Raw genomic sequence first — 27860 nt, 5'->3', positions numbered from 1 at the left:
AGGTGCAGATCAAAGTGATTCAAAAATGGGAAAGTGTCACATGAAGACCTGACGATGGGACACTGTTGGGGGAGGGGAGGGGACCCTAGGAATAACCCCCCCTCTCCCAAGTACAGGGTTGCTGGCTTTGGTGCTCAACCACCAGCAAGTTCATTCCATTAACTCCAGGGTACATGCATGCTGCCCGTGTTATGTGGAACAGAGACTCAGATCCGGGAGGCAATTTGATGATGGGGGGGCCCATCTGTGGTTCTCGTTAGCTCCTCGCACAACGAAGCAGAAATTAACAATACTACACTTGTTGAGGGTTGCTGTGTCTAGCGCCTGACACTGATCGTCCCGTCAGACCCCCACGGCAACACGAAGAGGCAGGTACTGTAATACAATATGGACAGTGCAGAAGAGGAAACAACCTCGGGGGAGTTAAAAGAGAGTCCAAGCTGGTGCAGCCCGCACTGGGCGTGGAGTCGGGGATTTGTACGAAGCAGGCAGTCCAGAGCCCGCAGCGTCGGCGACGCGGCTCTGCCTCTTCCTCCCAGCCGCCGCGGGAGGGGGATCGGGACGCTCCCTCGGACGGAAACGGTTTCCTTGGAGGCGCCGGGGGTAGGGGGACGGGCGACAGGAACCCAGAGAGCGTGGGCGCCCGCAACCCGCAGGAGCCTCGGAGCCCCAGCCTCCGAGCAGCCGCCCAGGTCTGGCGTCCCGGGATACTCGCCCCACGCGGTCCCAGCGCGCAGACGTTCCGCTACGCGCTGCGCAGCCGGAAGTGGCCGGGCCCTAAGCGGGAGGGGACCCGGCGGACCGGAAGTCACTCCGTGAGGCAGTGGCGACGGCGGCGGTGAGAGGATGAACAACAAGTTCGACGCGTGAGTGGCGCGTGGCCGCCCCCCGGGGGCCCCTTCCCCCCAACCGTTCCCCGCGCCCACCCGCACCGGGGCTGGCGGCGGCGAAACTCCCAGGCGCCGGCCTCCCTCCCGGGCTTGGGCTGCGGGTCGCCCTGGCGGCCGGCGGGGAAGGAGAGAGGGGGCTGGGGAGGCGTGATGCAGGGGTCCCACAGGCTTCGGGGTCGTATGGACCGAGGGCGGAGCGCGGGGTCGCGGGGAGGAGGTGGCAGTGCCGCCCGGAAGGAGATTTGTGGACGTCCCGCCCCGGTGGGTGCAGGTTGCCAGCGGCGTGGAAGGGCGGAGACGGCGGCGGTTTGGGTGTTTCCGCAGCCTGGCCTCCTTGCCTCCGAATCCGGCTTTCCACACGCACACGCTCTAGCCTGGGCAGGTCACCTCGCCTTCCTGAGTCCGTTTTCCTCATCTGCAAAGTGGGGACGGTAACACAGTCCGGGTCGTAGAGTTGTATAGCTGCAGGGAGGTAACGTGGCCGTGACACCCAGCGGCTGCTCAGTTACGGAATTCTCAGCGTCTTCCTCAGGCTCCTTCCCGCTTCCTTTCTCCGCCCCCTTTTCCCTTCCAGCCCACCCCCCAGGGAGCTGCTGTTCCCGTGCCCAACGAGCCTCCTTGTCATGGCCCCCTTCTCCCATTCCTGTATGTACCCTGTCTGGCCCCTCGGTCCAGCATCCAACAAGTGGAAACGCCAAAAAGGAAATGCAAAGTATTTTTGCATGTTTCCCTCTAGCGATTGTATCTTGAGGTAGTTCTTAGCTCTCTGCCGGCCGGCTAGTAAATCTGATCTCCAGAGACCTGGGTCTCCAGCCCCAGACCCACCGGTTACCAGTTACTGGACGGTAGAAGAGGTACCCAGCCATTGTTATCTCAACCGCCTTGGTGGCTAGTGCCAAATCACACTCAGCAGGGTTTCAAGGTTCGTTGTTAATTGCTAAGAGTGAGGAATAAACAGAGCCACTGTTAATTTAGGTTGTGACCTGCTGCTGATGGGAAATTGGGCTTTTTCCAGGACAGTGAGTGTTGGTTTGCAAACTTAGGAGTCCTAGAGTCCAGCTCCTCAGGAATGTGTACAGGTTGCTGAGAAGTCTCTGCTACTTGGAAGAAGTCTTTGGCCAAACGTTTCCCCAGCCTGCTGCTTAGCTGTGCCCGTTTCAGTAGGAATGGCCGCTCTGCCCTCTGCTCCCCTGTTTGTACCCCTCATCTTAATCTCTGCAACACCTAACTGTAGATCTAAGTCCTCCCTCAGAGAAACTGTCTGCAAATCCTATACCCCTTCTTCCACTGAACTGAACAGGTCAAAATTTCATCTTGGGAAGATATTTTGTGGGTCATCTAACCCAGTTCTATCCAGATCATTTGTTTTTTGTTTTTAATTTTTTTAACGTTTTATTTATTTTTGAGAAAGAGAGACAGCGTGAGCAGGGGAGGGTCAGAGAGAGAGGGAGACACAGAATCCGAAGACAGGCTCCAGGCTCTGAGCTGTCAGCACAGAGCCCAATGCGGGACTCGAACCAACAAACTGCGAGATCATGACCTGAGCAGAAGTCGGACACTTAACCGACTGAGCCCTCCAGGCGCCCCTATCCAGATCATTTGGATTTGGGGATCTGCAGTAAGCTAATTTAAATGGTAATAATGTGGGGCTCCTGGGTGGCTCATTCGGTTAGGTGTCTGACTCTTGGTCTCAGCTCAGGTCTTGATCTCAACGTCGTGAGTTCAAGCCCTGCACTGGGTGTGAAAACATACTTAAAAAAGAATGGTAATACTGCTTTCCATAGGCATCTTGCTAGATACTTTCCGTATATTACTTCTGCTCCTAACAACCCTGCAAAGGAGATCATGGTATCTCCTTTTACTGATAGGAAAATGAGGCCCTCTGAGGTTAAGTAACTTGGACAAAAATGGGAAGGCCCATATGGTGGGACTCGTACCCAGGTTTGTTGTTTAACCTTGGTGCAGGTACCTCTTGGCAAAAATTAACCTGGGTCATTTTCCATCCGTTCTAATTATTAACCGTTCCTTATAGTATGCCCGAATTTTTAAACCTCTCTCTTCTAGCTGTGCAGGAAAAGAACCAAAGCTTTTGTTTATTTGAAATTAGCAGTTGGAGACCTCACTTCTGCCCCTGGTTTTGTTTTTGTTTTTCATGTGAAAAGTCTGCAGTGTATTAAGTTTATTTAAATAATCTTTGGGGCGCCTGGGTGGCTTAGTTGGTTAAGTGTCCAACTTCAGCTCAGGTCATGATCTCACAGTTTGTGAGGTCAAGCCCCATATTGGATTCTGCGCTGACAGTCAGGGCCTGGACCCTGCTTCGGATTCTGTGTCTTCTCTCTGTGTACCCCCTCCTCCCCCCCTTCCCCCAGCTCATGCTCTCTCTATTGGAAATAAAGATTAAAACATGAAAAAAAAAATCTTTGCACTCAGTGTGGGGCTTGAACCCATGGCCCCAAAACCAAGAGTCACGTGCTTCTCTGTCTGACTCAGCCAGCTGCCCCAAAAGTCTGCAGTTCTCAGACCATTGTTACATGTTTGGCTTTTAAGCTCTTCACCACATGGTTCCTAAGGACTGTTTCTAAGGTTCCAGTTTGCCAGCATCCCAAAAGTCCAGTGCCTGGAGCTGGGTACTGTAGTTTAAAGAGATAGGCTCAGGTTAAAGAAGAGCTCTAACCTCCCCTATTGTGTGGGCCCAACCTCTGTGAGTGTAACCTAGAACTATAATTGCACCCCACCCCCCACATTTATTAAGTCAGTTAGCTACATTGTAGTTGTTGCTATTGACATGTGAAACCCTAAGATGCTTTCACTGTTCCACAGTCCCAAACTGCGTTGAACTTGGTTTTCAGATCTAGATGCCATACTTGATTTTGCCACTGTTCTCTCTTCACTTGCTTTTGGCCCATTCTTAAAGTATTGTTTGAATCTCCTGTTTGGTGCTCATATGATTCTGCCTTGTATTGCTTTGATTTTAGAAGTCCATTCAGTACACTTGTTTGTTTTCTGCTTCTTGTCTGATGCTAGACCTGTAAAGATGAGTTAGACCAAGTTCCTAGATCCACAAGGAATCAGTCTGCTTAGAGGGTATGAGGACATGCCTGGATGGAAGTTTGGTGAGCTGACTTGGAGCCACTTGGTCTGGACAGCCATAGATATGCTAATTGCTTGCCTGTGTCTGTGGAGCACAAATATTTAGTCCTGGTTGTATCTTGGCTCAAATCCAACTTCAGGTTGGGAAGAGTAGCCTCTGGAAGATAAGACGCAAGTCATTTGCCCTAAGTGGAGGCTAGTGGGCAGGGTGGTTGGTTAGCTCCACCCTCAAGAAATAACAATACAAGATGAAGGTCTGTTAGGATTTCCTTTTACCATCTCCAGAGGGAGTCAGGAAGTGTGTCCCGGGATCGCAGCATTGTTTGTTCTTGAATGTAATTATTTTCACTATTTTTTTTTTCTGTTTCTTAGTGATTAGCAGCAAAACCATTAAAAAGAAAGGGACTTCTGCTTTTCTTGGGGCTAGTAAAATGAGAGATGCTGGGGTGACTTGAAGATTTAATGGAAAGGGATCCCCAAGGATATAGTGGAGGCCAGGAGCTGAGAGAAATGGTTTGAGTCCTGGCGTATCCTGTAAAGAAGAAAGTTAAGAGCTGTCTTGGGCCTGTGCAGTATAAAAACCTACGAGATGTTTTTGATAATGAGCCGGAACATTGGCTATGGCATCATAGTGGGGACAAGTACAAACATTTATATGGTGAGGTTCAGAAGAGGGGAGCCTGATCCAGCCTAGGCAGAGATTAGAAAATATTTTTAAGAGAAAGCAGCTCTCATCCTGAGTCCTAAAGGACAAGTTAAGCAGGGGAAGAGGGCCTCTCCAAGGTGGAACCACATGATGAGCATAACAGAGGGTGCGATCGGAGAACTCAGGTAGGTTGATAACACTAGAGTGGAACGAGTTTGTTGGGACCAGGCAGGAGGTGATATTGGCACATATACCCAGATCAGGACCTTTGTACCATGTTGAGGCCCAAGCGTGTATATCTGTCTTATCTCCTCGGTCAGGTCCTTGGGGACAGGCACTCTGTAGCATCTGATACACACAGTAAGTGGCTTGGTAGAATGTGGGACTGCACGCTATACAGGTTCCTTTTGGAAAGTTAAGCAAACCAACTCCAGTTTAATAAGGAGTATCATAAGCACAGATAATGTTTTCCCAGAAGTCTGGGGAGATGAGAAGTCTGTCAATGAGATGGCAGCCTCACAAACAGAACCACTTTTCTCTCCACTTTCTCTGCTCTATTCCCTTTCTCCCTACTGGCTTTCTTTGTATTTGCTCATTGTGTTTCCCTCATGGCTTTTCTCGTAAGGGCCCCATATGATTGCCCCAGCTCTTGAATCTGTGTGATCTTTCATGTCCAGGATAAAATACTGAGGAAGGAATCTACTCATAGTTTTGAACAAGACCATGATGTATTAGTTATTGGCCAGGCTGGGGGCTGCCCTTTGTTCAGGTGCCCTTCATAGTCAGGTCTTGACCAGGGTGAGGATGGGGACATTCATAGTGTGGCCCACCTGAATATATCCTACAGGTAGGACTGTGGAATGGGCAGAAGGTACACCTCAGCACATGGCTAGTTGGTGCATTCTAATATTTATCGAGTGCTTTTTAAGTGCTAGGTGCTGGAGATTTGTGGGCCAAAAAAAAGCAAAATGCTTTGCAACATGTTTCTGTAGGTATGTAAAGTAATATCTATTATCATTTGAGCATTTCTAGTACCTTTCTTGAGAATTACCTAATTCCGTTTGGCTAGATAGTCATTAGGGCCAGAGGTGATTTCAGAGGAGATCCATAATAAGGTAATGGTCCAGCTCTAAACCAAATGGCATTCTTACTATCTTTGTGAATTCACCTTCTACTTCTCTTTTTGTCTGAATCCAGGGAAATTTTTTTTTCAAAGTTTATTTTTATTTATCTTGGGGGTGGGGAAGGAGGACAGAGAGAGAGAGAGGGGGAGAGAGAGAATCCCAAGAGACTCTCAAGCAGGCTCCACGATGAGCTGAGCATGGGACTCGATCTCACCACGGAGAGATCACGACCTGAGCCGATACGAAGAGTCGGACGCTTAACCGACTGAGCCAACCAGGTGCCCCTTCTGTGAACTTTAGATGTACCTGAAAGCCTGAGGTAGTTTCACTGCTTCTGGAAGGGTAGCACCTACTGTACATTTGACCAGACTTACCAGGCAAAAAAACACTCATTCCTTCTTTCAGTTTTTGTTTTTATTTAATATTGATTCAACGTCCTGTGCTGTGTATTAGGGCAGCATCTTCTTTTCCTTAGTGCCGAAAATTGTTCAATGAGATCCATCCAATTAATAGGAAAAACAGACATGGGAGGAATGGCACCTTGAGCTGAGGGGTATTGTTTGCACATAGCACAGCTGTGGGACTATGGGTTGCTTTGGGAGATGGGAAGGAACAGAAGATGTCAGTAGGCAGGAGTCTGATTCTAGAGGATTTTATGTGTTATTGTACTTTATTCTCCAGGTGGGCATCAAGAGCAAAAGACAGTTGACAGTTTTAAGTGTGGAAGTTAAATGATGAGATTTGCATTTAGAAAGATGCTTAGTGGCTATATGGAGGGTGGGTAGAGAGTGGAGAGGATTTGTGTCAGGGAGACCATTTAGGAATTTATTGTAATAACTAAGGCGACAGAGAGGAGGGCCTGAGCGAAAGCAGTGGCAGTGGGGAAGGATAGAAGAGATGGTTAGAAGAAGTGGCAAGAAAGAAAGGTTAAGTTTTTTAAACTTCATTTGAAATGCCAGAGCAGTTACATAATCCAGAAAGTCTTCTCATTATTGACTCATTACATTTGGCAAAGAAAACAATCCCTTAAACTGCTTGCCTTTTGCTTTTTCGCCTATTAGAAAACTAGAAGACAGCATTTTTTTTTTTAATTCTTCCTACTTAACTTTCTACACTCCCTTGCCCTTCCCTCATCTCATGTACATATCATTGCCTGTATTTTGAGTGACTTGGGGGTGGTTATATGGTAGTTCATTTGACTTGGCAGCTTTGTTAAGTAAGCAAGAATCAGCTCAGTCGTCGCCTAATACTGTTTTACCTTCCCACTTAGATTGAAAGACGATGACAGTGGGGACCATGATCAGAATGAAGAAAACAGCACACAGAAAGATGGTGAGAAGGAAAAAACGGAACGAGACAAGGGTCAGGGCAGCAGTAAGAGGAAGGTGAGTTTTGTGCTGTATAGATACAGTTGTCTTTGGACTTGAGACCCCGTTATCTTGTGGAATCTGTTTATGTGAAAGATACCAGATTAACTCGATGGTGCCCTATTTTGGAATATCTGCTTTTGTTCTCAAAAAAAGATTGTTGAATCACTGGCGTTCATGTTGGGAGTTAGAACTTTTCCCTTGCCACATGATCTTGAGATCTTGTCTTGCTTTCCAGCATTCTCCCAGCATGAGAGATTAACCGTGGACCTGAACAAGACTGTTTGTTGCTTCATAAGCTGTTGCTGAGTATTTCAAATCCTACACATCCTTGAAATTTTAGACTCTTTAAGCAGTAATAATCTAAGCTGAAAGTGACTTGGAAAGGAGAAAATTTAGAGAACAAGAGATAGATGGATCAATTTCATGATATTAAAACACTTATTTATTTCACAAGATCAAGTGTCATCCAGATATAAGCATTGTAGGTGGTAAAAGAACACAAAGGTGAATGAGACTGTGGAGCAAGGAGCTTACATTAAATAGTAGCACTAATAATAGCAGACACTGATCACTTACTATGTGCCAGGCACTATGCTAAGCACTTCACATCTATTAAGTTAATCGATCCTCTCAGCAACTCTACGATATTATTTTCTTCATTTTGCATATAAGCAGCTGAGGCACATACAGGTTAAGCAGCTTGCCCAGGTCACTAGCCAGTAAGTGATAGAGTGTCACAGGAGAGGCACTGGGAGTACTTGGCCTGGGAGTACTTGGATGAGATAAGATATAAACATAAATACTTGTAATAGAAAACAGAAAGTTAAAGAAGCAATAGAAAAATAGATAAAATGTTACAGGAATTTAGAATCATTTAACTACTGAAGAAATTTACTGTGTAGGGAAACCTGGGTGGCTCAGTTAGTTAAGCATCTGTCTTCGGCTCAGGTCATGCTCTCACAGTTTGTGGGTTCAAGCCCTGCGTCAAGCTCTGTGCTGACAGCTTGGAGCCTGGAGCCTGCTTCAGAGTCTGTCTCCCCCTCTCTTTGCCCCTCCCTCACTTACACTCTGTGTGTGTGTGTGTGTGTGTGTGTGTGTGTGTGTCTGTCTGTCTGTCTCTCTCTCAAAAATAATTTACTGTGTAAGCAGAATCTTGGGCATATTGCATGCAGGTAATTGAAGATACAGCCTTTTTGTGGAGGTGGTAAGGGGTGACACTTGAAAATGTTTTCTCAATCTCAGACCATGTGAAAATTGCCTCAGATTAACACACTTTATTTAATTCGCAGGCTGTCGTCCCTGGGCCAGCAGAGCACCCGCTGCAGTACAACTATACCTTCTGGTACTCCAGAAGGACCCCCGGCCGCCCCACTAGCTCACAGAGCTATGAACAGAACATCAAACAGATTGGCACCTTTGCCTCCGTGAGTGCTTGCTGGTTTAATATAGTGAGCCTTGCTGGTACATCTGTGCCTGTACTTCTATCATTGTGTCTGTTTACCTTCCTGGTAACCTGTTTAGGGTGTTTAGGGTTCCGCTTTCCTTATTTGACTGACCTGAGCCCCTAAGGTCAGATTTGTTCATCCTGAGATTTCTCATTAGACATCCATAGGTAACATACATAGGTATCGATAAGTATGTGAATTGTGGAATTGACCAAAAGTAGACAATACAAAAATATGGGTTTGTTTAAATAGATATATATTGAGTCCTTACTATATGCAAAGTGTCATGGGGATACAAAATTTTATGATACATTGTATATACTTTTATGAAGCTTGACAGTAAAGACAAGGGTAAAATTTGAAAGTTTCTCTTGTATTAAGAATGTCCCATTAACAGGCACCTGGCTGGCTCAGTCAGTAAAGCATGGGACTCTTGATCTTGGAGGCAAAGAGCTTACTTTAAAAAAAAAAAAAAAAAAAGAACCTCCCATTAGGATGGTTAGTAATTATGTATAAAGTAACATCTTTTTCCTGTGTTCACAAAGAAAGTTAAATCCTAATAATTGTTTTTGTAGATACTGTCTGAGATAGCCCAGCTCTGTCTTGTCTCCCTCACAGGCACCTAGGTTTCTGCAGCCTGAGCGTTATCTGCAACTAAAACCAGTTTTGTTCAACAAAAATTAACCACGCATTTCCTATGTGCTGTACATTTCCTCTCCGGGCAGAATCAAATGCAGAATTTGTTATTTTTTTTTAAATTATTTTTTTTTTCCTATTTAAAATCTAGACACTGGAAAAGGGAACTATCACAGACAGTAAACATTACAATAAATTGGTAAAGAAGAAAGACACAGTTAATAGGCACTTGGTGTCATTTCCTTTGATCATTATGATAACCCTATGAGAGCAGTGATATTACCCATATTTAACAAGCAAGCGAGGTAAGTGAGACTTGGGCTGAGTATCTGATCAAAGTGTCAAGTCAGCCATAATCTAAGTGGAGGATTCAATATTGAAACTCAGGTTGGGTAGCCTATAAAACCACATTCCAAAGCCCATACATACTCTGTCCCTCTTCCATGACACCAGAGTGCATGTCAGGTGTCTCTGACGTTTTTAATGTTGTTTAGTAGACAAACTGTTTATCCATTTATTACTAATCAGATGTGTGTATGTATCTGGTAATCAGGTTATCTGATTACTCTGCTGGTTTGATATAATTTCAGCCCAAAGCAAGGATCTTGTTTTAGTTAGCCCCTGCTCCCTTGTTATTATTATTTTTTTAAAGTAGGCTCCCTGCCCAACGTGGGGCTAAAACTCACAACCCTAAGCTGAAGAGTAATCTGCTCCACTGACTGAGCCGGCCAGGTGTCCTCCCTGTGCTCCCTTATTACTGGTAAATGTAGGCTTTCTTGAAATACTAAAAAAAAACCTTGTGCACTGGTACATATTTGGTTCAACAAATGTTTGTTGAATGAATTCACTAAGAGTTCTGCAATGTATTAATACCTTGCCCTTAGAGAAAGAAGTCCTGCCCAGGGATTTCCAATACAGGGAGACAGAAGTGCCATAAGGAAGGCATGGCTACAGTCCTCTGTAAGTTCAAAGGAAAGAAGGAATTAATTCCAACTTGGGGAAAGCGTCTTCAGAGGAGATGGGCTTAAAATTGAGCTTGAGGAGTGCCTGGCTGGCTCAGTCAGAAGAACATGCAACTCGACCTCCAGGCTGTGAGTTCAAGTCCCATGTTGAGTGTAGAGGTTCCTACAAAAAGAATAAAGTATATCTAAATAGAATTAAACTTACAAATTTGAAGAGGTGACACAAAAAGAAAGGAATTCTTGATAAAGGAAGCAGTAGAAATAAACTTTTGAAAATATCAGTGCCTTCCTGACATTCCTGAATCTATCACAAAAATGCTGATGACCCGCTCTGTGGGAATATTAGACATTACAGGGAAGGTAGCAGCTGTTACGTCATGAACAGCTGGACGAGCACTTGGAGGGTCAGTGAAGGCTACGTGGGGGAGGGGGACGTTTTCATTCAGGGTTCTTTTCCGTTACTTGGGGCGTAACTGTGAACATTTCTAGTGTTTTTCTTTTCCTCTTAAGAAAGGTATATGTGAATTCACCCAACTTGTGCACAGGGGGTTTTCTTTTTTCTTTCTTTTTTTTTCTTTTTTTCCTTTTTTGGTGTAAATGTTGAGTTGACTAGAGCAACATAATCAGCATTATCTGGAGTCACTGCCTTATCCAGACTCTGGATGTGTGATGACAGGATTTAAAGTTGTCTGTCATATAATTCAAGGCATTAGGAAATGCCGCCCAATATTAAATTCCTCACAGAGAAATAATCACATTGTGAAACCTTAATGAAATCCAAAGCAGTATTTCCCAGTGGTCCTTAATTCTAATATTTGACAATATTTAAAACTTTGGGGGTGCCTGGGTGGCTCAGTCGGTTAAGTGTCCAACTTCAGCTCAGGTCATGATCTCCCAGTTTGTGACTTTAAGCCCCATGTCAGGTTCTGTGCTGACAGCTCAGAGCCTGGAGCTTGCTTTGGATTCTGTGTCTCCCTCTCTCTGCCCCTTGCCTGCTCACACTCTGTCTCTCTCTCTGTCAAAAATAAACATTAAAAAAAGGTTGTTGTTTTTTTTAAGAAAAAAAAGCAGTGCTTGATGAAGAAATTGGGGGTGGTTGTTATACTTTCTCCCTTACCTCCCCACCCCCAATTCTTAATCCACAGTGAGCCACAGGTTCTAGTGGGTGTATTTGTTTCTTTCCCCTGTGTCAGAGTGGGGAAACATTACTGCTCATTGTGTGCATATGACCACTTATGATGCCTGATCACCGTATACAGTTCAACATATCAGTTGTTAGATGAGAGCTTGCTTCAGAATCCTATGAGTGGCATTTCTTCCTGATTCTTTGTAACACTTCCGTGTTCCTCTTGTTTAGAGGAATTGAAGCAACAGCCATTTCATAAAGTGTAAGGTCTGTTTATCCTTAGTTGCTATCCAGAAGTATGAGCTGAATCTCTGTCTGCTCAATACGCATTTGCAGCTCCTCCTCAGCAGTGTGTTGGCAAATTCCAGCTGTCTTCAGACTGCTCCCTGTTTCTTCCCTCCTCCGAAAGCGTGCCTCTTCACCAGCCAGTACTCTGTGGGTATCCTCTGCGGGTTACAGAGGACTAGGGAAGTAAGCAGGAATCGCTTGAGGAGTAGGAATATGCATGCATCTGATGGAGAAATTTATTAGTTTTCTAACAGGATGGTGAAGGAGAGGCAAGGAGAAACCTAAATTTTCTAGCTAAGAAGAGAAACTTAAACCCCAAGTATAAAAGGCTAAGTTCTGTTTGATTTTGGCCCTCCTGGCCTTAGCAGCAGCCACCATGGTTTCGAGTAATGCATGTGGTAGATTCCATCACTTTTATACAGTAACCAAATGGAACTAAAATGTATGTGTTGTAGTTAATGCCAAATCTGCCAATGAACAGTCTTTGAGAAATGATCAAACTTGAGGTTATAAAATAAGTCATGGGGGGTGGCACCTGGGTGACCCAGTCAGCTAAGCGTCTGATCTCATGGTTCATGAGTTTGAGCCCCTCTTCGGGCTGTATCCTGACAGCTCAGAGCTTGGAGCCTGCTTCAGACTCTCTCTCTCTCTCTCTCTCTCTCTCTCTCTCTCTCTCTCTCTCTCTCTGTCTCTCTCTGTCCCTCCCCTGCTTGCACTCTATGTCTCCCTCTCTCTCTCAAAGATAAATAAATGTTAAAAAAAGAAGTCATCGGGATATGACATACAGCATGATGACTATAGTTAATAATATTGCATTTTGTTTAAAAAGTGACATAGCTTGGGGCATCTGGGTGGTTCAGCCGGTTAAGCAACCAACTCTTGATTTCAACTCGGGCCATGATCTCACAGTTCATGGGTTTGAGCCCTGCACTGTGTCAGCATGGAGCCTGCTTGGAATTCTCTCTTCCTCTCTCTCTGCCCCTCCCCCACTCATGTGCACGCACATGCGCTCTCTCAAATACACTTAAAAATTTTTTTAAGTGAAAAAAAAAATTTTTTTTTAAGTGACTTGGTTCTAAACAAAAAAAAAAATACACATACGCTGAGGTTATGTAGCACTCAATATACCTCAAAACTGAAAGAATTCCACTGTGCTGGGGTTCTGGCCTGGCTCAGTCTATATAGCATGCGACTTTTAATCTCAGGGTAGTGAGTTCAAGCCCCACGTTGGGTGGAACCTACTTTAAAAAATAATAATTAAAATAAAATAAAGCGTTCCACTGTGTAAAACAAGGTCCCCTTACAGCATGTAATGATTATCCCGGGGCTCCACAATGAGGGCTCCTGGCTGAGGCTGGCATTTTTTGCCTAAAGAGTTTATTCCTGTATCAACAATATGTACTTTCCTTCCCATACAACATGCCTGCCTTCTCACCTACTCCCCCAAGTGAAAGCGTTTCTTCCAAAAAGTAGAGTCTGTAGCAGAATGTCTTCCATGCTTATGTTCTTCTCTTAGATCTCATATTCATTCAAAGAAAAAAGACATGTCATTTGTACTCTGGGGCCTTCTCTCTACAGGTGGAGCAGTTCTGGAGGTTTTACAGCCACATGGTACGTCCCGGCGACCTGACGGGCCACAGTGACTTCCATCTCTTCAAAGAAGGAATTAAACCTATGTGGGAGGTGAGCACTGAGGACCTTGGACCACTTTTCTGAGTGTCTTTGTTTAGCCCTGCCAAGGTTAAAAGTATTTAAAGTCTTCTCTCAAAGCTACATCACTATTTGGTACATCCTTAGGGCCAGGACCTGTAGGCCCAGGCACTGATGTCATTGCTTGTCTGTGTGGGTGGTTTACAGAGATTCTAAAATGGTATTAGAACAACATTAAAAGACTTTTTAAAAATTGCCTTTGGGGCACCTGTGAGTTATGCGTCCGCCTTTGGCTCTGGTCATGATCTCATGGTATGTGGGTCGGAGCCCCACATCAGGCTCTGCACGGTGCAGAGCCTGCTTAGGATTCTCTCTCTGAGTTACCTTTATTCCCATCAAACTGGTTGTGTGTGTATGTGATCTACTACTGTAGTGTGCGTGGGATTGAAATGGGTAAAAAGTAAGCGTACTTACAGGCAGAAGCTGGAGACCCAGAACTGAGCTCTGTGATCTCTGCTGTAATCCATCTTCTGTTCTGATGCCAGGGCATTTTTATAGAAGACAAATGTGAAAATACACACACATACACACCCAACTGTAGACCCGACGCAGCTCTGCATCGCTCACATGGTCTTGCAGTCACCCTCTGGGCCTCGTCCCCCAGAGTGGCTAGGCCTTCCCTCCAGTGCAGTTGGCCTTCCTCTTTGCACCTCTGTGACACACTGTCTCAGTTTGTACACAGGTGTCTCTCAGTGCCTGCAGAGCCCTTCACCTGCTTTACCTGCCTGATCTGTACGTCATCCAAGACCCAGCTTAAACGTTTCCTCTTCTTGACTGTTTCTGTCTTGCTCCTCTTTAACTTCTGCTACAACACTTGTCAGACTGTGCTGCTGCAATTCGTCTCCTAGGCTCTCTCCTCCTCCACTAGACCAGATCGAGATAGAGACTGTGTCTGTGTACTTGAGACATGGTGATACTTGGTGAACTTTTAGTGAATGAAGCAAGGAATGATCGGTATTTGAAATCTGACATCATTTCATTTTGATTCCTAAAGTAGTTCCAGAAAAGGAGAATTGTTTTTAAAAGGTCAGTTTAGGGGCGCCTAGGTGGCTTAGTAGGTGGCTTAGTCGGTTAAGCGTCCGACTTTCACTTAGGTCATGGTCTCGCGGTTTGTGGGTTTGAGCCCCGCGTCAGGCTCTGTGCTAACTGCCAGCTAAGAGCCTGAAGCCTCTTTCAGTCTGTGACTCCCTCTTTCTCTGACCCTCCCCTGCTCACGCTGTCTCTCTCTCTCTCCTAGAAATAAATAAAAACACTTAAAAAAAAAAGTAAAAAAAAAAAAAGTCAGTTTAACCATTTATTGTCATGGCTTATGCCAAAGAGTCCCACCTTCTTTTCCCCCCCAGTTCTTGTCTACCTAGTCCTACCATCATTTTTCCTATAAAGTTGAATAATCGGAAAATGACAGGACTTCTTAGCATTCAAGGCATCCTTGTTTTTTTTTCTTGGCTTCATGCAAAAGTAAAAGAGTTGTGAAACCACGTTTCAACTTTAATGCTTTCTCTGTTATACAGGATGATGCAAATAAAAATGGTGGCAAGTGGATTATTCGGCTGCGGAAGGGCTTGGCATCCCGTTGCTGGCAGAACCTGATCCTGGCCATGCTGGGGGAACAGTTCATGGTTGGGGAGGAGATCTGTGGGGCTGTGGTCTCTGTCCGGTTTCAGGTAAGCCACCCCGTGGGCAGGTCTGCTTTCTTGTGGTGCTTTGCTCTCCTCACTGCCTCTGGTTCGCTTTGACCATTCCTTCTGTTCCTCCTATAGGAGGACATTATTTCAATATGGAATAAGACTGCCAGTGACCAAGCAACCACAGCCCGAATCCGGGATACTCTTCGGCGAGTGCTTAACCTACCTCCCAACACCATTATGGAGTACAAAACCCACACCGACAGCATCAAGTACGTGTTGGGGGTGCTTGGGGGGCATGTCCCTAAGCTTAGCAGAAGTAGGTCCTTAGTTGGGCCCAGAGGAATATGGTCGTACAGGAGCCTGAGTTATGCAGGAGGGGCAGAGCAGTCTTCCCCGCTAGTGCTTCCGGCCACTGTAGCAGTTCTTTGCTGGTGAGGCTCCCTGGCCACCTACACTGTGGGGTGCTTTGTATCAGAGAGAGCCCTTCTGCAGAGTCCCGGTTGCACTGCCTGGGCTTGCTTTATTTACACAGGCTGTCTTGTCTTTCATTCACTAACCACTGTCTTAAAATGAAAGACAAAGTGCTCTTTCTTTTCTTGCTGTTTTTTAAGATAATTTCACTGAACAATCAAGTCCTCCTCCCTGTCTGCCCCTCACCCCACTTTTGCATGTCTTTTTAACTTGTTAGCGTCAGTCTGTTTTCTCTGTCCTGGGAAATTGACTTCTTATTGGGAATGATGACTCCACTTCCTTGTGTGCAGAGCTGACATTGTAGAGGAAGAATAGTGTGTGTGTGAGAGTAGAATCTAAGGGGAAAGCATGAATGCCAAAGAGGAAGCAAGCTTTGTGATCTACCGAGGACTTGGGGTACCTAGAGCTGTACATCCACAAATGAGAATCACTGGTTAGGATTGCTCCTTCAGTGATTGAATGTCATAAATACATTCAGGTTATTATGAAGAAGTCATGGGGAGTGGCTGTTAGGTTTCTCAAAACGAGAGGGAGAGCTAGCCAACTAGGAGTCAAGACTTTTAGGTTTAACTTTCTTCTTTGACTCCAGTATCAATATGTGCCTTTGGCAAGTCTCTACCACTCTGCTTCAGTTTCCCCATCTGTAAATGGGAGATAATACTACTTTACATAACAGGGTTGTTGTGAGGCGGATTTAATCTTTGTAATTGAAGGTCCTCAGGTGGAGAATGCTCTTACAGGGCCGAGTATTACTACTGCTGTCATCGTCATCATTAGTAATAATATCATCATCATGTTATTCTTACTAAAGACTAGTAGGGAGCCCAGTGATGGTGTTCAGCAGGCAGACCATTTGGGAATCTTTTTTCCCATGCATTCAGAGATAATGTGGGTGGAGTTGGTTTAAACTAGCTAAGTGCCAGTTTTCTCCTGGGAACACTGCCACAAGAGTTGGTCCATAATCAAATGGCTAGGTGTGACTCATCGTAGCCACCAATAGGCGTTAGGCAGCCCTGGCCCTGGTTGCTTGCCTTAGCAGTCTGGAGTTAGCATGGTTTTTCTCTAGGCAGATTTTCCCTATTCTTTGTTCTGGGAGAGAGTAGTTTCTGCCCTCCAGCCAGATACAGTCCAGGCTGGTGAGATCCACACCTCCTGTTTCTAGGACTCTTATGTTCAAGATTCCCCAGTGCCCTCCGTCCCCTATTTTCCCCCAAAGTAACCTTTTTACCTGGATAGGAAAGGGAAAGAGGTATTTTTTTCAACTCTCCCCTCTCCGCTGTTCTCCCTCTCTAATACCCTGAGATGGTTCTTCCTGACTTTTATAGAAAAGTGTACAAGTCCTTACAAGTCTAGGAGAGCCCGTAGGCTTTTTGCCTTAGTCTGCTGCTCGCTGCTTTATCAAGAGATCTGCCTAGCACTCCAGCCCTGCAGCTCCAGGGACCAGAAAACCCTCCTTGATTCCCAGATGCTACTTTCCCTTGCGTCTCCCTCTCTTTCCTCTCCCAATGTGCCCACCTTTTGCACTTCCACTAGAATGCCAGGCAGGCTGGGCCCCCAAAGGCTCCTTTTTCAAAACCTCTGGAAGCCGCGGTTGAATGTGCCATGACCCTCCCCCTCTCTGGATGGCACCGTCATTGAAGCTGGCATCATCGGAGTCTCTTGTTCTGTTGGCGTGCTACCTGGAAGATCCTTCTGTCCTGGACAAGAGGAATTGGAAGAGCATTTTATGTTTTAAGAACAGGCTGACACGCAGCTACAACAACAGCTGAGATCACTTAATAAATGGTGCTAAACTAGCTTGTCTCATGCTCTTGCTCTTTATGGTGCATCAAAGAAGTGGCCTTTCAGACTGACTGTCACCATATTAAGGAATGGCACAGACTTCTCCACGGAGGGCCATCTGGGGAATGCAGCCTCATTTCCATAAGCCCATTGTAGGGTCACATGGTATTTTGTTCCAGTTCTGCTGAGGTCTGACATAATGAGGTGACATCTCGCTCTCAAAATGAGACCCCATTTTCTGGTACTTGAATTGTAGTTCCCATCTGGTCACGCTGATGACCAGAACAGAGTGATTTCTGATTCGAATTCGGCTTGAAAGTCTGTTAAGGTTGGAAAGGGGGATCCTTGGCCTTTGCTTCGCTTTGTTTGCCTTTACTTCAAAGAAATCTCTTGCTTGGAGGTAAAGCCCTGCTTCTGTCTGTGTGTGGCTGTGTGTCTACAGTCTCCTTGCTTTGTGTTAACAGGGTTTTCTCACTGTGCCAAAGCTGCCCAAGCCGCAGGCTCTTGCCAGCCTTCTCCCTCTGTTTTCCATTGAGAACCAAATCATCTTCCTCTTTGGGCTAGTCCTGCTTGCAAGGTTGCAAGGTTGTAGCCCTTCTCCCAGGGTTTTGTGCATCAGGATCTGGGACGGGGCAGTGTCTTCGTCCCGTAGTTCGCTCCGTAGGCTAGCTGACCTTGGAACATACCAGCCCCTTGTATGCTTTGTGGCTTGGCTTGTATGCGCTGCAGCTTGGCCTTCAGGCCCCTAACCCGCATGTAGAATTCCAGCAGGCCTCATGTCACTTTAGGTTTTCTTGGGAGCTACTACCGAAACCAAAAAGAAACCGTTTTTACAGAACTCGAGGTCAGGTTGCCTGATAGCATCTTGAAGGTGGCTGTTGGCGTAATGTGGAGTCTTCCAAAGCGGCCATTCCATGTTGGCAGCAACACCCTGTGCTTTTACATTGACGACCAGGCTCCCCGTGGCCCGGGATCTCACAGAACACACACTGGGACTAGCATTCAACATTCTGGAGGTGTTTGTGTCATTGTTTGTCTGTTTACTGCATATCCCAAATTGGTTGAAGTACCTAGAAAATGGGAGATTTGTTGGCATATGGAAATGCCTATGCTCTGTGTTTTCAGCACTTGTCAAAGAACTACTTCCTATGGCCTTTTCCCTCTTGCCTTCCAATATTATCTTACATGTACTGACCTTAATTTCAGCTGTATCACTGGTCCAGGAGATGAGCTTGATGTCACCTTCCAGAGTAAGAGTTGATCAGAAAGCACCAAACCTACCCTGAGCCCCCTGTGATCCTCACCAAATGTGAACAGAAGTCAGAACTGTGTCTGTTTTGTAGTCCTCATGGCTCTCCCACAAGCAGTGGCTTGGGTTAAGCCAAAGAGCAGCAGCTGCTGGGACTTGAGAATTCAAGGAAAGTGAAGGAAGAAAGGGCCAACATTTGCTCTTCCCCAAGTTCTCTGGAGATTAGGCTGCTGGAAATGGTGAGGGGCACTTTTTTTGGAGTAGCTTAGGCTTCTCAGTCAAGTTTCTCCACCTTGCTATGTTTCAGTCCAGTTTTCAATGTCCTTTTTCACCTGTTTGGTTTTTCCAGCCTTCCCCTATTCACTGCTTGTGGCCTCTTCCTGCTGCACTCTTAGGCGGGCTGAGAGGCAAACGCCGCATTCAGTGTGTGGTGAGCTGCTTTGCTGCAGAGGGGACGCCTGCCTGCCGCTGCTTACCCCTGTCCCTTGCCAATAGTTCACCCCGTAAGGGTGAGCAGGTTCCACTGAGAAGTGGGAAACCTGTTAAATTGAGTGTTAGCTCTGGTGCATGGCTCCTTTTAATGAGACCAATCATAGCTGAGGCTTCCTAGGTTTGGGTACTTGCAAACATCAAGTAACTAACTGTATCCTCTTTTGAGGAGAAGTCTCATAATGCAGCCAGACTTGCAACCACCAGGGGACCCCCAGGGGACCACCGGGATAAAAGTTGGCACAGAGCCACATAAAGCAGCAGTGTCTTTCGTGAGGAAATTTCTCTTTGGAATAGTCCCACTGAGTTCCTTTGTGCATCTGGCCTGGAACGGAAAAGGGGAAGACAGGGCCAGCTCCACTCAGTGGGCCACAGTACTGGGGAGTCTGACCAGACCCCTCTGCAGAGGAAGTTGAGGGTAGGTGACTTCTCTTTATTCCTTTATTCCGAAGGAGAGATGGGTCAGACATGGGGACTTTACCACATCCAGATACCATTGTATGTAAACATTGAAGTTTGTAGGCAAGAGCCAGCCGTCATCCGTTCTCCTGACATGGCTAAATCATAGAATCGTAGGCTGGTGGCCCCAGACCACACCTGAGTAACTGCTGGCCTGGCTTCGCGTCTATGAGGTGGTGCCCATGCTGGAGCTCAAAGCAAAGAGAGCCCAGACTAGCCGGGGGCCGTGTACGGCCGTGAGTATTGAGGGCCAGCTGAGTGCAAGGCCGTGAGCCAGGCTTTGAGTGGCATGGGGGCAAGGACAGTTACACAGAAATGAGATCTCTTTTCTCAGAATTTGTTTTCTGGTAAGTGAGCTGGGACAAGAGTGGTCTTTAAAAGACTGTCACTTTGTCATTTGAATCTGTTCAGAATTCCTTGTACTTTGCTAATCTCAATAATTTTTTTGTTTGGTTTTTTTTTTTAAAGAAACTCCATTCATAGGACACTTGTAACATTTAACCTGTTCTTTCTTTACCTTTAAAAGAAGCAAGTTTTAATATTAACTAGTATGCATAGGATGCCAGATGGAGAATAGTTAGAATATTTGCACTTAGTTTTAGGTAGTTGACTTGTCTCTTAGCAAAGCATTGGCCTGCATTACATAAGTGTGATTGTTCCAGTAACCGTGGCCAACTGGTTTCCATGGAGTCTGTGTAAGGAAATTACTAGACCCAGACTCTTCATGTGGAGGTTTAGCACCTGAAGAAGATACTTCCGAAGAAAACGGGAGGGCAGTCTCACACTGCGATGGACTAGAGGGAACTCTGAAATCTGTAATTTTGCAGGTTCTTGACACTGAGAACTGCTCTGTTTGGACTAGCGTAGGCCATTCTGGAAACAAAAGGATAAATGAAATGAAGCTTCAACACAGCCGTGTAATTTATTGATGCCTAAGTTACTTAAAATAGGATTGAAATCTCACTATTAGAAGGACAGAGGGGGTTTCCTAGGTCGCTGCCCCAGCATCAGATTTGCCCTTATCTTCATGTGGAAGGAAGAATGAAAGAGCCTTCTGGTGTCACTCGTGGACTCAGGACGTTCATCGCATCAGCATCTCTCCAGAAAGGGCTGTGGAACAGATGTCTTGCTGAGGAAATTGAGTTTGTGAATTGACAAAGACTGACGCTTGATCAGCGGTTCAATTAGCGTGTATTAGTAGTTTTGGTAATACTCTCTAAAGAAACCATTACTGCAGATAACCTCTTATTCTGAGAGATCACTAACTTATAATTACTCCTTTTTAAAAGGAAAAAACTAATGAAACTGGTATAAATACTACCTGGAAGAAGGAATTTGTTGTACCACGTCTCTGTATTTAATCCCTCCCTACTTAAAAAAAAAGAAAACTTAACCGTAGAAGACCTGGTAATGAAGTATATTCTATTGGCCATAATGTTAAACCTGTACTGAGTGACCTGTGTTGTCACCAGGATTTTGTCATTCCTTTAAACTGAGAGTGAATTAATTGTCAGTAAGGAATTTTAGAGTTAGAAGCACTGAATTACCCACTACATGATATATATATTTCCCAAGGAACTTACCAGGCACTTTGTTCCTAATAGGGCTGAAAATTGACTGGGGCCAAAAGGTAGGACGTCAGCTTCTCTGAGGAAACTTGAGGTGGTTTAGGGCTTCAGGACCTGGTTTTCTCCCGTTTTTGGCCAGCAGTCCCTAACGGCTTGTTCTTCGTGGAGCAGCACCTGGAGAGACTGGGCACCCCGCAGTCCCATTTCTTATTCCTTCCTAACCCCAATCACTAACTCAAGTTAATTGGCAGGAAAGTTACAAGGATCATTGAGCCCTAGAAGTATGAGCTAACACAGTTTAAAGTTTAAGGTAGTAGATCATGGGTATTTCCAGAAAGAGATGGAACCTGATGCACATTTGGGGTGTGAGTTGGGAAGGGTCCAGCAGCTGCAAATGAGAGCAGAGAAAGCGCTGTAGTTGCTTCATCGCATCCCCAGCCATTGTCGTGCTGCTGGGCACCTGCCTTTACCCGCAGAGTGAGGCCTGGTGAAGAGAAGTCGCTTCTGCCACCTGCCCTCACGCCCCCAAGGCAGAATGCACTGCTGCCTTCCACCCCAGTCATTGGGGGTGTCTCCAGGGCGGGTTGGGCTTAGCTCTGACCTCCTGCGCCTCCCCGTAGACTTGAAGCATCAGGTGGAGGGACTGTGGCATTTGCTTGAGAGGATGGTGAGGGCCAGACTTCGCTAGCCGAGCAAGCCAGGGGCAGTGCCAACTGGCCCTCGGGCGCTGGCCGCCACTGCTACCGTGAGGGCAGCGTCTAGGTGAGAGGCCTGACCGCTGCGCGTCCGAGTACGGGGGGCTCCGCCCCACCTTGAGGGATCTCTAGTGGGCTGTGGGGTTATCGTGTCTGTGCTCTCTTTGTTAAAAAGCTGTTGATCTGAATGTGCTATTGTGTTTTTTGTCTCTGGTTTGCCAGGGCCTGGGAGGAGTTTCATGGCCTGGTGAACAGCAGCGGCCGCTGATCGGACGCTCCCCTCTGTCTCTCACACTCAGGGTAGGGCCTTGTCTATCTTCTCTGTAACCTTGTGATGTACCTCTCAGCCGTAGGCCCCCTCTTCCCAAGGGCGTGCCCTCTCCCTGTTTACCCCCAGCCTTGGCTCTGCCACCGCGGAGCCTGCTCCAGCTTCTCCCCTTTGACTGGTTGTCACAGTCTCAGAGAAAAGCACTGAGTCCAGAACCACCAGATTGTTCCCCCAGGGTCACGTGTCTCCTGCTGAATGTCGGGGAGGCTTGCTTAACTGCCTGTTCCCGCGTTTTCATTTGGAAAATGAGGATCCACAGTCTAAAGTGTCTCAGATCTCTTCTGATGCCAACATACCATGATTAGATGTGCCACAGATCCTTTGTCTTTTGCCCAGACGTGGCCGTTTTTAAGCCATCTGGCGGTGTCCTGTGCCTGACAGGACAGTTCCGTGGACTCTGGTAGGGGTGAAGGGGGATGTATGTGTCTTGTTTGCCGGTGGGGTCTGTCAGGGGTGAGCAAACAGGGAGAGAGCCTGAGGTTTTCACAGAGTGAGCTGGGCTGGATGCAGGGGTGTGCTGTGCCTAGAGGGTCACACGTTCACTGGCAGGGAGAGGCTGCAGGAAATCGGAGGCTGGGTCAGCTGACACATTCGCTTTAAGAACATTTGTATTTCAATTAAGAGAGTGCCGAGTCCCTGTCTGTCTCTCTAGCAGAGGGAATTGGGTCCATTTAGTCTGGATGAGAAGACTGTAACTGTATGTGCCTGCCCTGAGGGCATATTCCCGCCCCACCACCCCCTCCCTGTGAAATAGAGAATTGCTAAAATTGGAACCGAACATGTCAGCTGTAGTAGCCGCTTCAGAACTCCCCCTTCCCCGGAAGGAAATGAGGCTTTTTCAAGAAAAGGAGATCTGCATCCCTCCGACAGCAAGGGAGGATAACACAGAGGGACAGAGCAGGTGACCTGGGGTCTGAGTACTCTGCAGAGCTGGGCGGTCTTTAGATATAAATGGTCTTGGAGGTCCTGCACGCACGGGTGATACCAGCATGTAAAACTTAATTCCTTTATTATAAATTCAATTGTTAGGTTATAACACTAGATATTTTAAATTGCAATTTAAAAGTTTTTTTTCTGTAAAATATAGTCAGCAATTCTGAGGTGGCTGCTAGTATATACAAGGAGGGATGAGAAGCATCGGCTATAATGTTGGGTACACTGAAATGCAGGCTGAAAATAGCAGATACTTAGAATAAATAAGTCAGATTTCCAGAGGCCTGGCACTATAATGCAATTTTTTAAATTGTTTTAGTAACATTACCGTATTTAATTATTTCTAGGATATTTTTGGTTTTATTTTTAATATCCCTAAAATCAGGGTGCTTACAGTGAATGTGATAAGAAAGATTTTGGATGTAGTTTAATTACCAATGTTTACTTCTCATAGTACAGAAAACGATCGTATCTTTAAAAATCAATAGTATGTTATGTTCCATTGCGGGGGATGGGGGGAGAGGAGGGAGGTCTTTAAAATGAAATTGGGATAATCAGTCACTAACACTGACTCCCTCAGGAAAGAGGTCTGTGGACTGCCTTGAAATCCTGTGTTCGCCTCATCGCCATTTTGCAGTCTCTTCTTAATGCCCCTGTATCTTCTTTATCTGGCAGATGAAGGAAGCACTCTGTGGGTTAGGTGTTCTCCTTCTTAAAAGCGCAGCCTTGGAAGTCTAATGGATTGGAGTATTAGAGTCTAAACAAACAAACAAACAAAATCAACTCACGTCATTGTGTTAAAGACTTGGAAAAGACTCTATATTTCATCCCTAAGGCCTTACCCCCAGAAGAGGTGCTCTGAGCTGGTACACCAGCTCATGTTTGGGTGAACCGCTCTTTTAGAAGCTCCTAACGCTTGGGCTCCTCATCGTCTCCACCTTGTCTCCCCCTCCAAGTAGACCATGATCTAGGAAGAACCAAAAACTGCTACTTAAGTAATTCTTCGTGAACCACCGATACTTTGCAGTTGATCTGATATTTTACCTATGACATATAGCTGCTAATATTCTAGAACCATTTCATGTACTCTGCATCACAAACCTGTATTGCCCTTCTAACCATGGCTTCAGTACAAGTCCCAGTTAGCTGCTGGGGCAGGACTTAGGTTACTTAGGTGTCTGGGCTGGCACGCACAGAACAATGATCTGTGTTGTTGGGGAATGAAGTTGGCACTCGGTGGGAGGTTAGAGATGGAAACTTGTCCCACTGAACCTAGGAAGGGTTTGCAGTTTTATTTAACACACAGGGAGGGAGAGGGGAAGAAGCCAGAGCTGGCCTGTGATGGACTGCTGATAGCCAGAGAATGTTCCTCTGAAGACGGTCTGTACTTAAGCCTGTAGGCTGATTTGTGAGTACACCCTCAGATCCCCTCCAGAGCCGAGACACAGGTAGGGCTCCTCCTCGGTGGCTCAGCTCCCAGTTTTCCCTTGAGGACCTGGAAGCACTGTGACCACTTCCTGCAAGAACAGAGAGGCACTCCTTTGAGGAACCAGCCACCTTGCTCCTGTGTTGTCCACCCTCAGGAGCTTGCCTCTGCCTCAGCTTATTCTTCCCAGAGTGGGAATTTGTCCTTTCTAGCGAAGTACAAAACGGCAGAGCAGATTAGAAACTGTTACAGAGTATTTGGGCAACAGTTTACCCCCAAATGCCTGGGAACGTGGTATTTCTGAGGCCCTGCTATCAGGCCAAAGGGTCATTCCGTAGAGAAAGGTCTTTTTAATGTTTTAATTTTATTTTTGAGAGAGAGAGATGGTACAAGTAGGGGAGGGTCAGAGAGAGGGAGACACAGAATCCAAAGCAGGCTCCAGGCTCTGATCTGTCATCACAGGGCAGGACTCGAACCCATGAACCGTGAGATAATGACCTGAGCTCAAGTTGGACGCTTAACCAACTGAGCCATCTGGTCTTTTTGACCTTCTCTAGCATTGTGGGTCTTTTAGCTCCTGTGCCCTGTGCCCTGGAGTGTAAAAACCCTCTGGGATAAATTCATATACAGTGGAAATGCTGATATCTGAAGAGCCCCTTTAAATCAATATACTGGTGGGGTGCCTGGGTGGCTCAGTGGGTTAAGCATTTGACTTCGGCTCAGGTCATGATCTCACGGTTCGTGGGTTCGAGCCCCGCATTGGCCTCTGTGCTGACAGCTCAGAGCCTGGAGCCTGCTTCGGATTCTGTGTCTCCCTCTCTCTCTGACTCTTCCCTGCTCACGCTGTCTCTCTCTCTCTCTCTCTCAGAAATAAATAAAACATTTAAAAAAAATTAAAAATAAAAAAAGATAAATCAGTATACTGGGTTCAGTCCCAGTTGCTTCTATTATATAAATTCATAGATGAGGATGTAAAATTTTTCTTATTTCCTTCTAAAAGATCTATTGAAAAAACAAAAACAGCAGAAAAGGCTTTGTGGTCGCCCGTGCTCCATCACAACATTGCCAGGTGGCTAGAGGGGCTGGCTTTGAGGCGCTCACTCTGGATTTTCTAAATTCAAGTTTGCTTTTAAAATAACAGAAGCCTGTCTTTTTTTTTAAAAAATGAAAAGTTGCCTGTGACCTCTGTCACTTCCTTTCTTCTTTCTTTTTCTGTCTCTTAATCTCTCTGGCACTGCAGCCTGGGGTGATGGATATGACCAGGGATTAGTTCTCAGCTGGCCTGAGGTGAACACATTCCTCACACTACATTTGACACCGAGCTGTCCTCAGCCCACTTTTTTTTTTTTTTCAGAGAAGCTGGACCAGAGCCACCAGCTGCCACCAGCCTGTCCTTGTCAGCAGCCTGTCACCCATTCTCTTTGCTCTTTGTTTTCCTTTATATCAAACTGGGGGAGCCCAGCTAGATTCTCCTGGCTCCTTATTCTTCTCCCCTTTTCCACATTACAAATAAACCTTAGAATAGTTGTGATTTCTTAGATTTTCTGACCGTGAAGAGATCTAGGACAGGAGCAGTAATTAGAATAAGTAGTAAACACCTAGATGGGAAGTGTTCTAGACTCTTCAGTTTACCTGCCACAGAGAGAATTTGTTTGTGGCCCAACCCCAGAGTACAGGGACTCTTCCAAAAGATAGAGGTGACCTGCTTATAGTAATGAGTTGTCCAGAAAGCTCTCTCTTCTGTATCATTAACAGATGAAAAGGCTGGGTCCAGACACTTGCCTGCCATCTCTCTTATTCCAAGGACAGATCATTCTCCCACTGTTAGGAAGTTCTGTGATTCTACCTTCCCACAGCCTGCTCTTCACTTTCCCCTGCTGGTTGACTTTTGCTCTACGGGGATAGAGGGAAGGGGGGAGGGGACAGAGGAAGGATAAAGGGAAGAAATGGCACAGAGCAGGCTGTTCCTTCCTAATCACTCCTTTGTTATTAGAGGGGTTCTCGGACACGCAGTCTCAGTAGTACAGTGCACCATCCCCGAGGGGACAGGGAAGTCACACACACATCAGTTCTGCTTCCCTTCCTGTTACATAGATACGCTCCTTATCATCCTTTGCTGGCTACTGGTGGCACCTTGGGGGGATCTGTCCTTGTGAAAGGCCTGTTAAAAAGATGATCACCCCCGTAAGTTTTATTCATGTTCAGTCTTCACCTCCTTAGATGGAAAGCCTCAAAATACTGAAGAGCCATTGATAATGAGCTATGTGGTCATGCGTGTCAATTACACCAGCTCCAGTTTCCCCTCTCAGTGCACTTGTCTGTGGTCATTCTTGTGTGGTGAAGGCAGCCGACCGCCATCACAGGGGACAGTCGGTGGCCAGTCGCTGACTGGAAGCTGCCGTTTGTCTGGGCTGAGCGTATTCTTTCAGATTTACTCCAGACCGAAAGCCGTATGCCCAGTAAATTGTAGCAATATTAAGATGGTCAGTTAAAGCTAAAGCTTCTAGAATGTCCCATTAAAACTAAAGGGAAATAATGCTTTCAAAATCAGGTTAATGAGAATTCCTGTTTCGGAATTTCAGGTACTTTAAAGTCTGAAGCCGGGGGCGAGAGCAGCAGATGAGGTTCCCTTTAAGGCCCTTTGCAGCCCTGAAACACTGGGATGCAAATGGCAGTGTGAGCTGCTGAGACACCGGGTTTCTAGCGTGGGGCAGGAAGGGTTCTGGTGCGCGGCCCAGGCTGCCCGCATCCGGTGGAAGCAGCTGAGAGGTCGCCTCGTGTGACATGTCACGTACCCACGTGCTTCTCTTAAGGAATTCTAGCTCCGTGTCTAAAGGGCGCTCAGATTTCACCTCATGGCATAGCCTTTATAAGGAGCTATATGTTTTGAACTAAAGGTTTTGTTGGTTGGTTGGTTGATTTTTTTAAATACATGATACAATCACATTGTTTGATTTTTTTTTTTTAATGTATGTGTGTGCGTGTGTGTGAGAGAGAGAGAGGAAGGGGCCTCGCGCTCCCACTCTCTGCGCTCGGGCTCTGCTGTGCCCCTCCCCCACTCCGCTGCCCCGCGTGACCCGTTGGTGGTGGGGTCTCGTGTAACCAGACAGACTCCGTGTCCGCCGGACAGACTCCATGTCCGTACAAGCGGCGTGAACGCTGACCTGATTTCCGCCACCCCCACTCACACACAAGGTGGCGAACTACGCGCAGTCACTGCTCTGCGCCTGCGCAGTTACTCCCGGAGAGCTTTCCGTATCAGTGTGAGCGTCCTTGGCTCGTTGTTTCTTAAGCTGCACAAGTGTCCCCTTGGATGAGTGTGCCGTAATACTCATATTTAGCCAGTGCCCTTTTGACAGGTATCTGAGTTGTTTCTAATCTTTGGCTCTTGAAAACAGTTGAGTTGAAGTGTTCAGAGGGACTTGGGAGGTGGTTGGCCATGCTGGCCTTAGATTAGCAAGGAAGGAAAGTTCTGGGGTGGGTGTATCATGAGGGCCCTGGAGCAGCTGAGTTCAGGCCCCAGCCCCAGCCCCAGCCCCAGCCCC

General features: G+C 46.4%; 1 protein-coding gene and 1 long non-coding RNA gene across 4 annotated transcripts in view; one reads left to right on the top strand and one right to left on the bottom strand.

Annotated features, from left to right (window-relative positions):
- The first annotated feature begins 769 nt into the window (after window positions 1–769).
- The window catches only part of EIF4E2 (eukaryotic translation initiation factor 4E family member 2), a 27721-nt gene continuing 630 nt past the window's right edge, over window positions 770–27860 (top strand). The window contains exons 1-7 of one of the 3 annotated variants that reach the window (XR_013333663.1): window positions 770–866; window positions 7021–7135; window positions 8410–8544; window positions 13156–13260; window positions 14799–14951; window positions 15048–15184; window positions 16920–19324. Coding sequence is in view for 2 of the 3 variants with exons in the window: in XM_077757898.1 (XP_077614024.1) it covers window positions 847–866; window positions 7021–7135; window positions 8410–8544; window positions 13156–13260; window positions 14799–14951; window positions 15048–15184; window positions 21851–21896 (711 nt within the window). In the remaining variant the exon portion in view is untranslated. Of the gene's footprint in view, window positions 867–7020; window positions 7136–8409; window positions 8545–13155; window positions 13261–14798; window positions 14952–15047; window positions 15185–16919; window positions 19325–21850; window positions 21929–27860 lie in introns of all 3 variants that reach the window. The other 2 variants (XM_077757898.1, XM_077757906.1) reach the window with 2 other exon arrangements.
- LOC144226514 (uncharacterized) lies at window positions 23302–23934 on the bottom strand. The gene is made up of 2 exons (XR_013333668.1): window positions 23732–23934; window positions 23302–23646 (listed from the first exon to the last, which is right to left on the bottom strand). It is a non-coding gene; the product is annotated as an uncharacterized LOC144226514 (long non-coding RNA).

Source organism: Crocuta crocuta, unplaced genomic scaffold (genome assembly GCF_008692635.1).
Source record: "Crocuta crocuta isolate KB4526 unplaced genomic scaffold, BGI_CrCroc_1.0 scaffold290, whole genome shotgun sequence".
Classification (NCBI taxonomy): Eukaryota; Metazoa; Chordata; class Mammalia; order Carnivora; family Hyaenidae; genus Crocuta; species Crocuta crocuta.
Note: the sequence above shows the minus strand (reverse complement) of the source record. Positions and strands in the feature narration are given on the sequence as shown.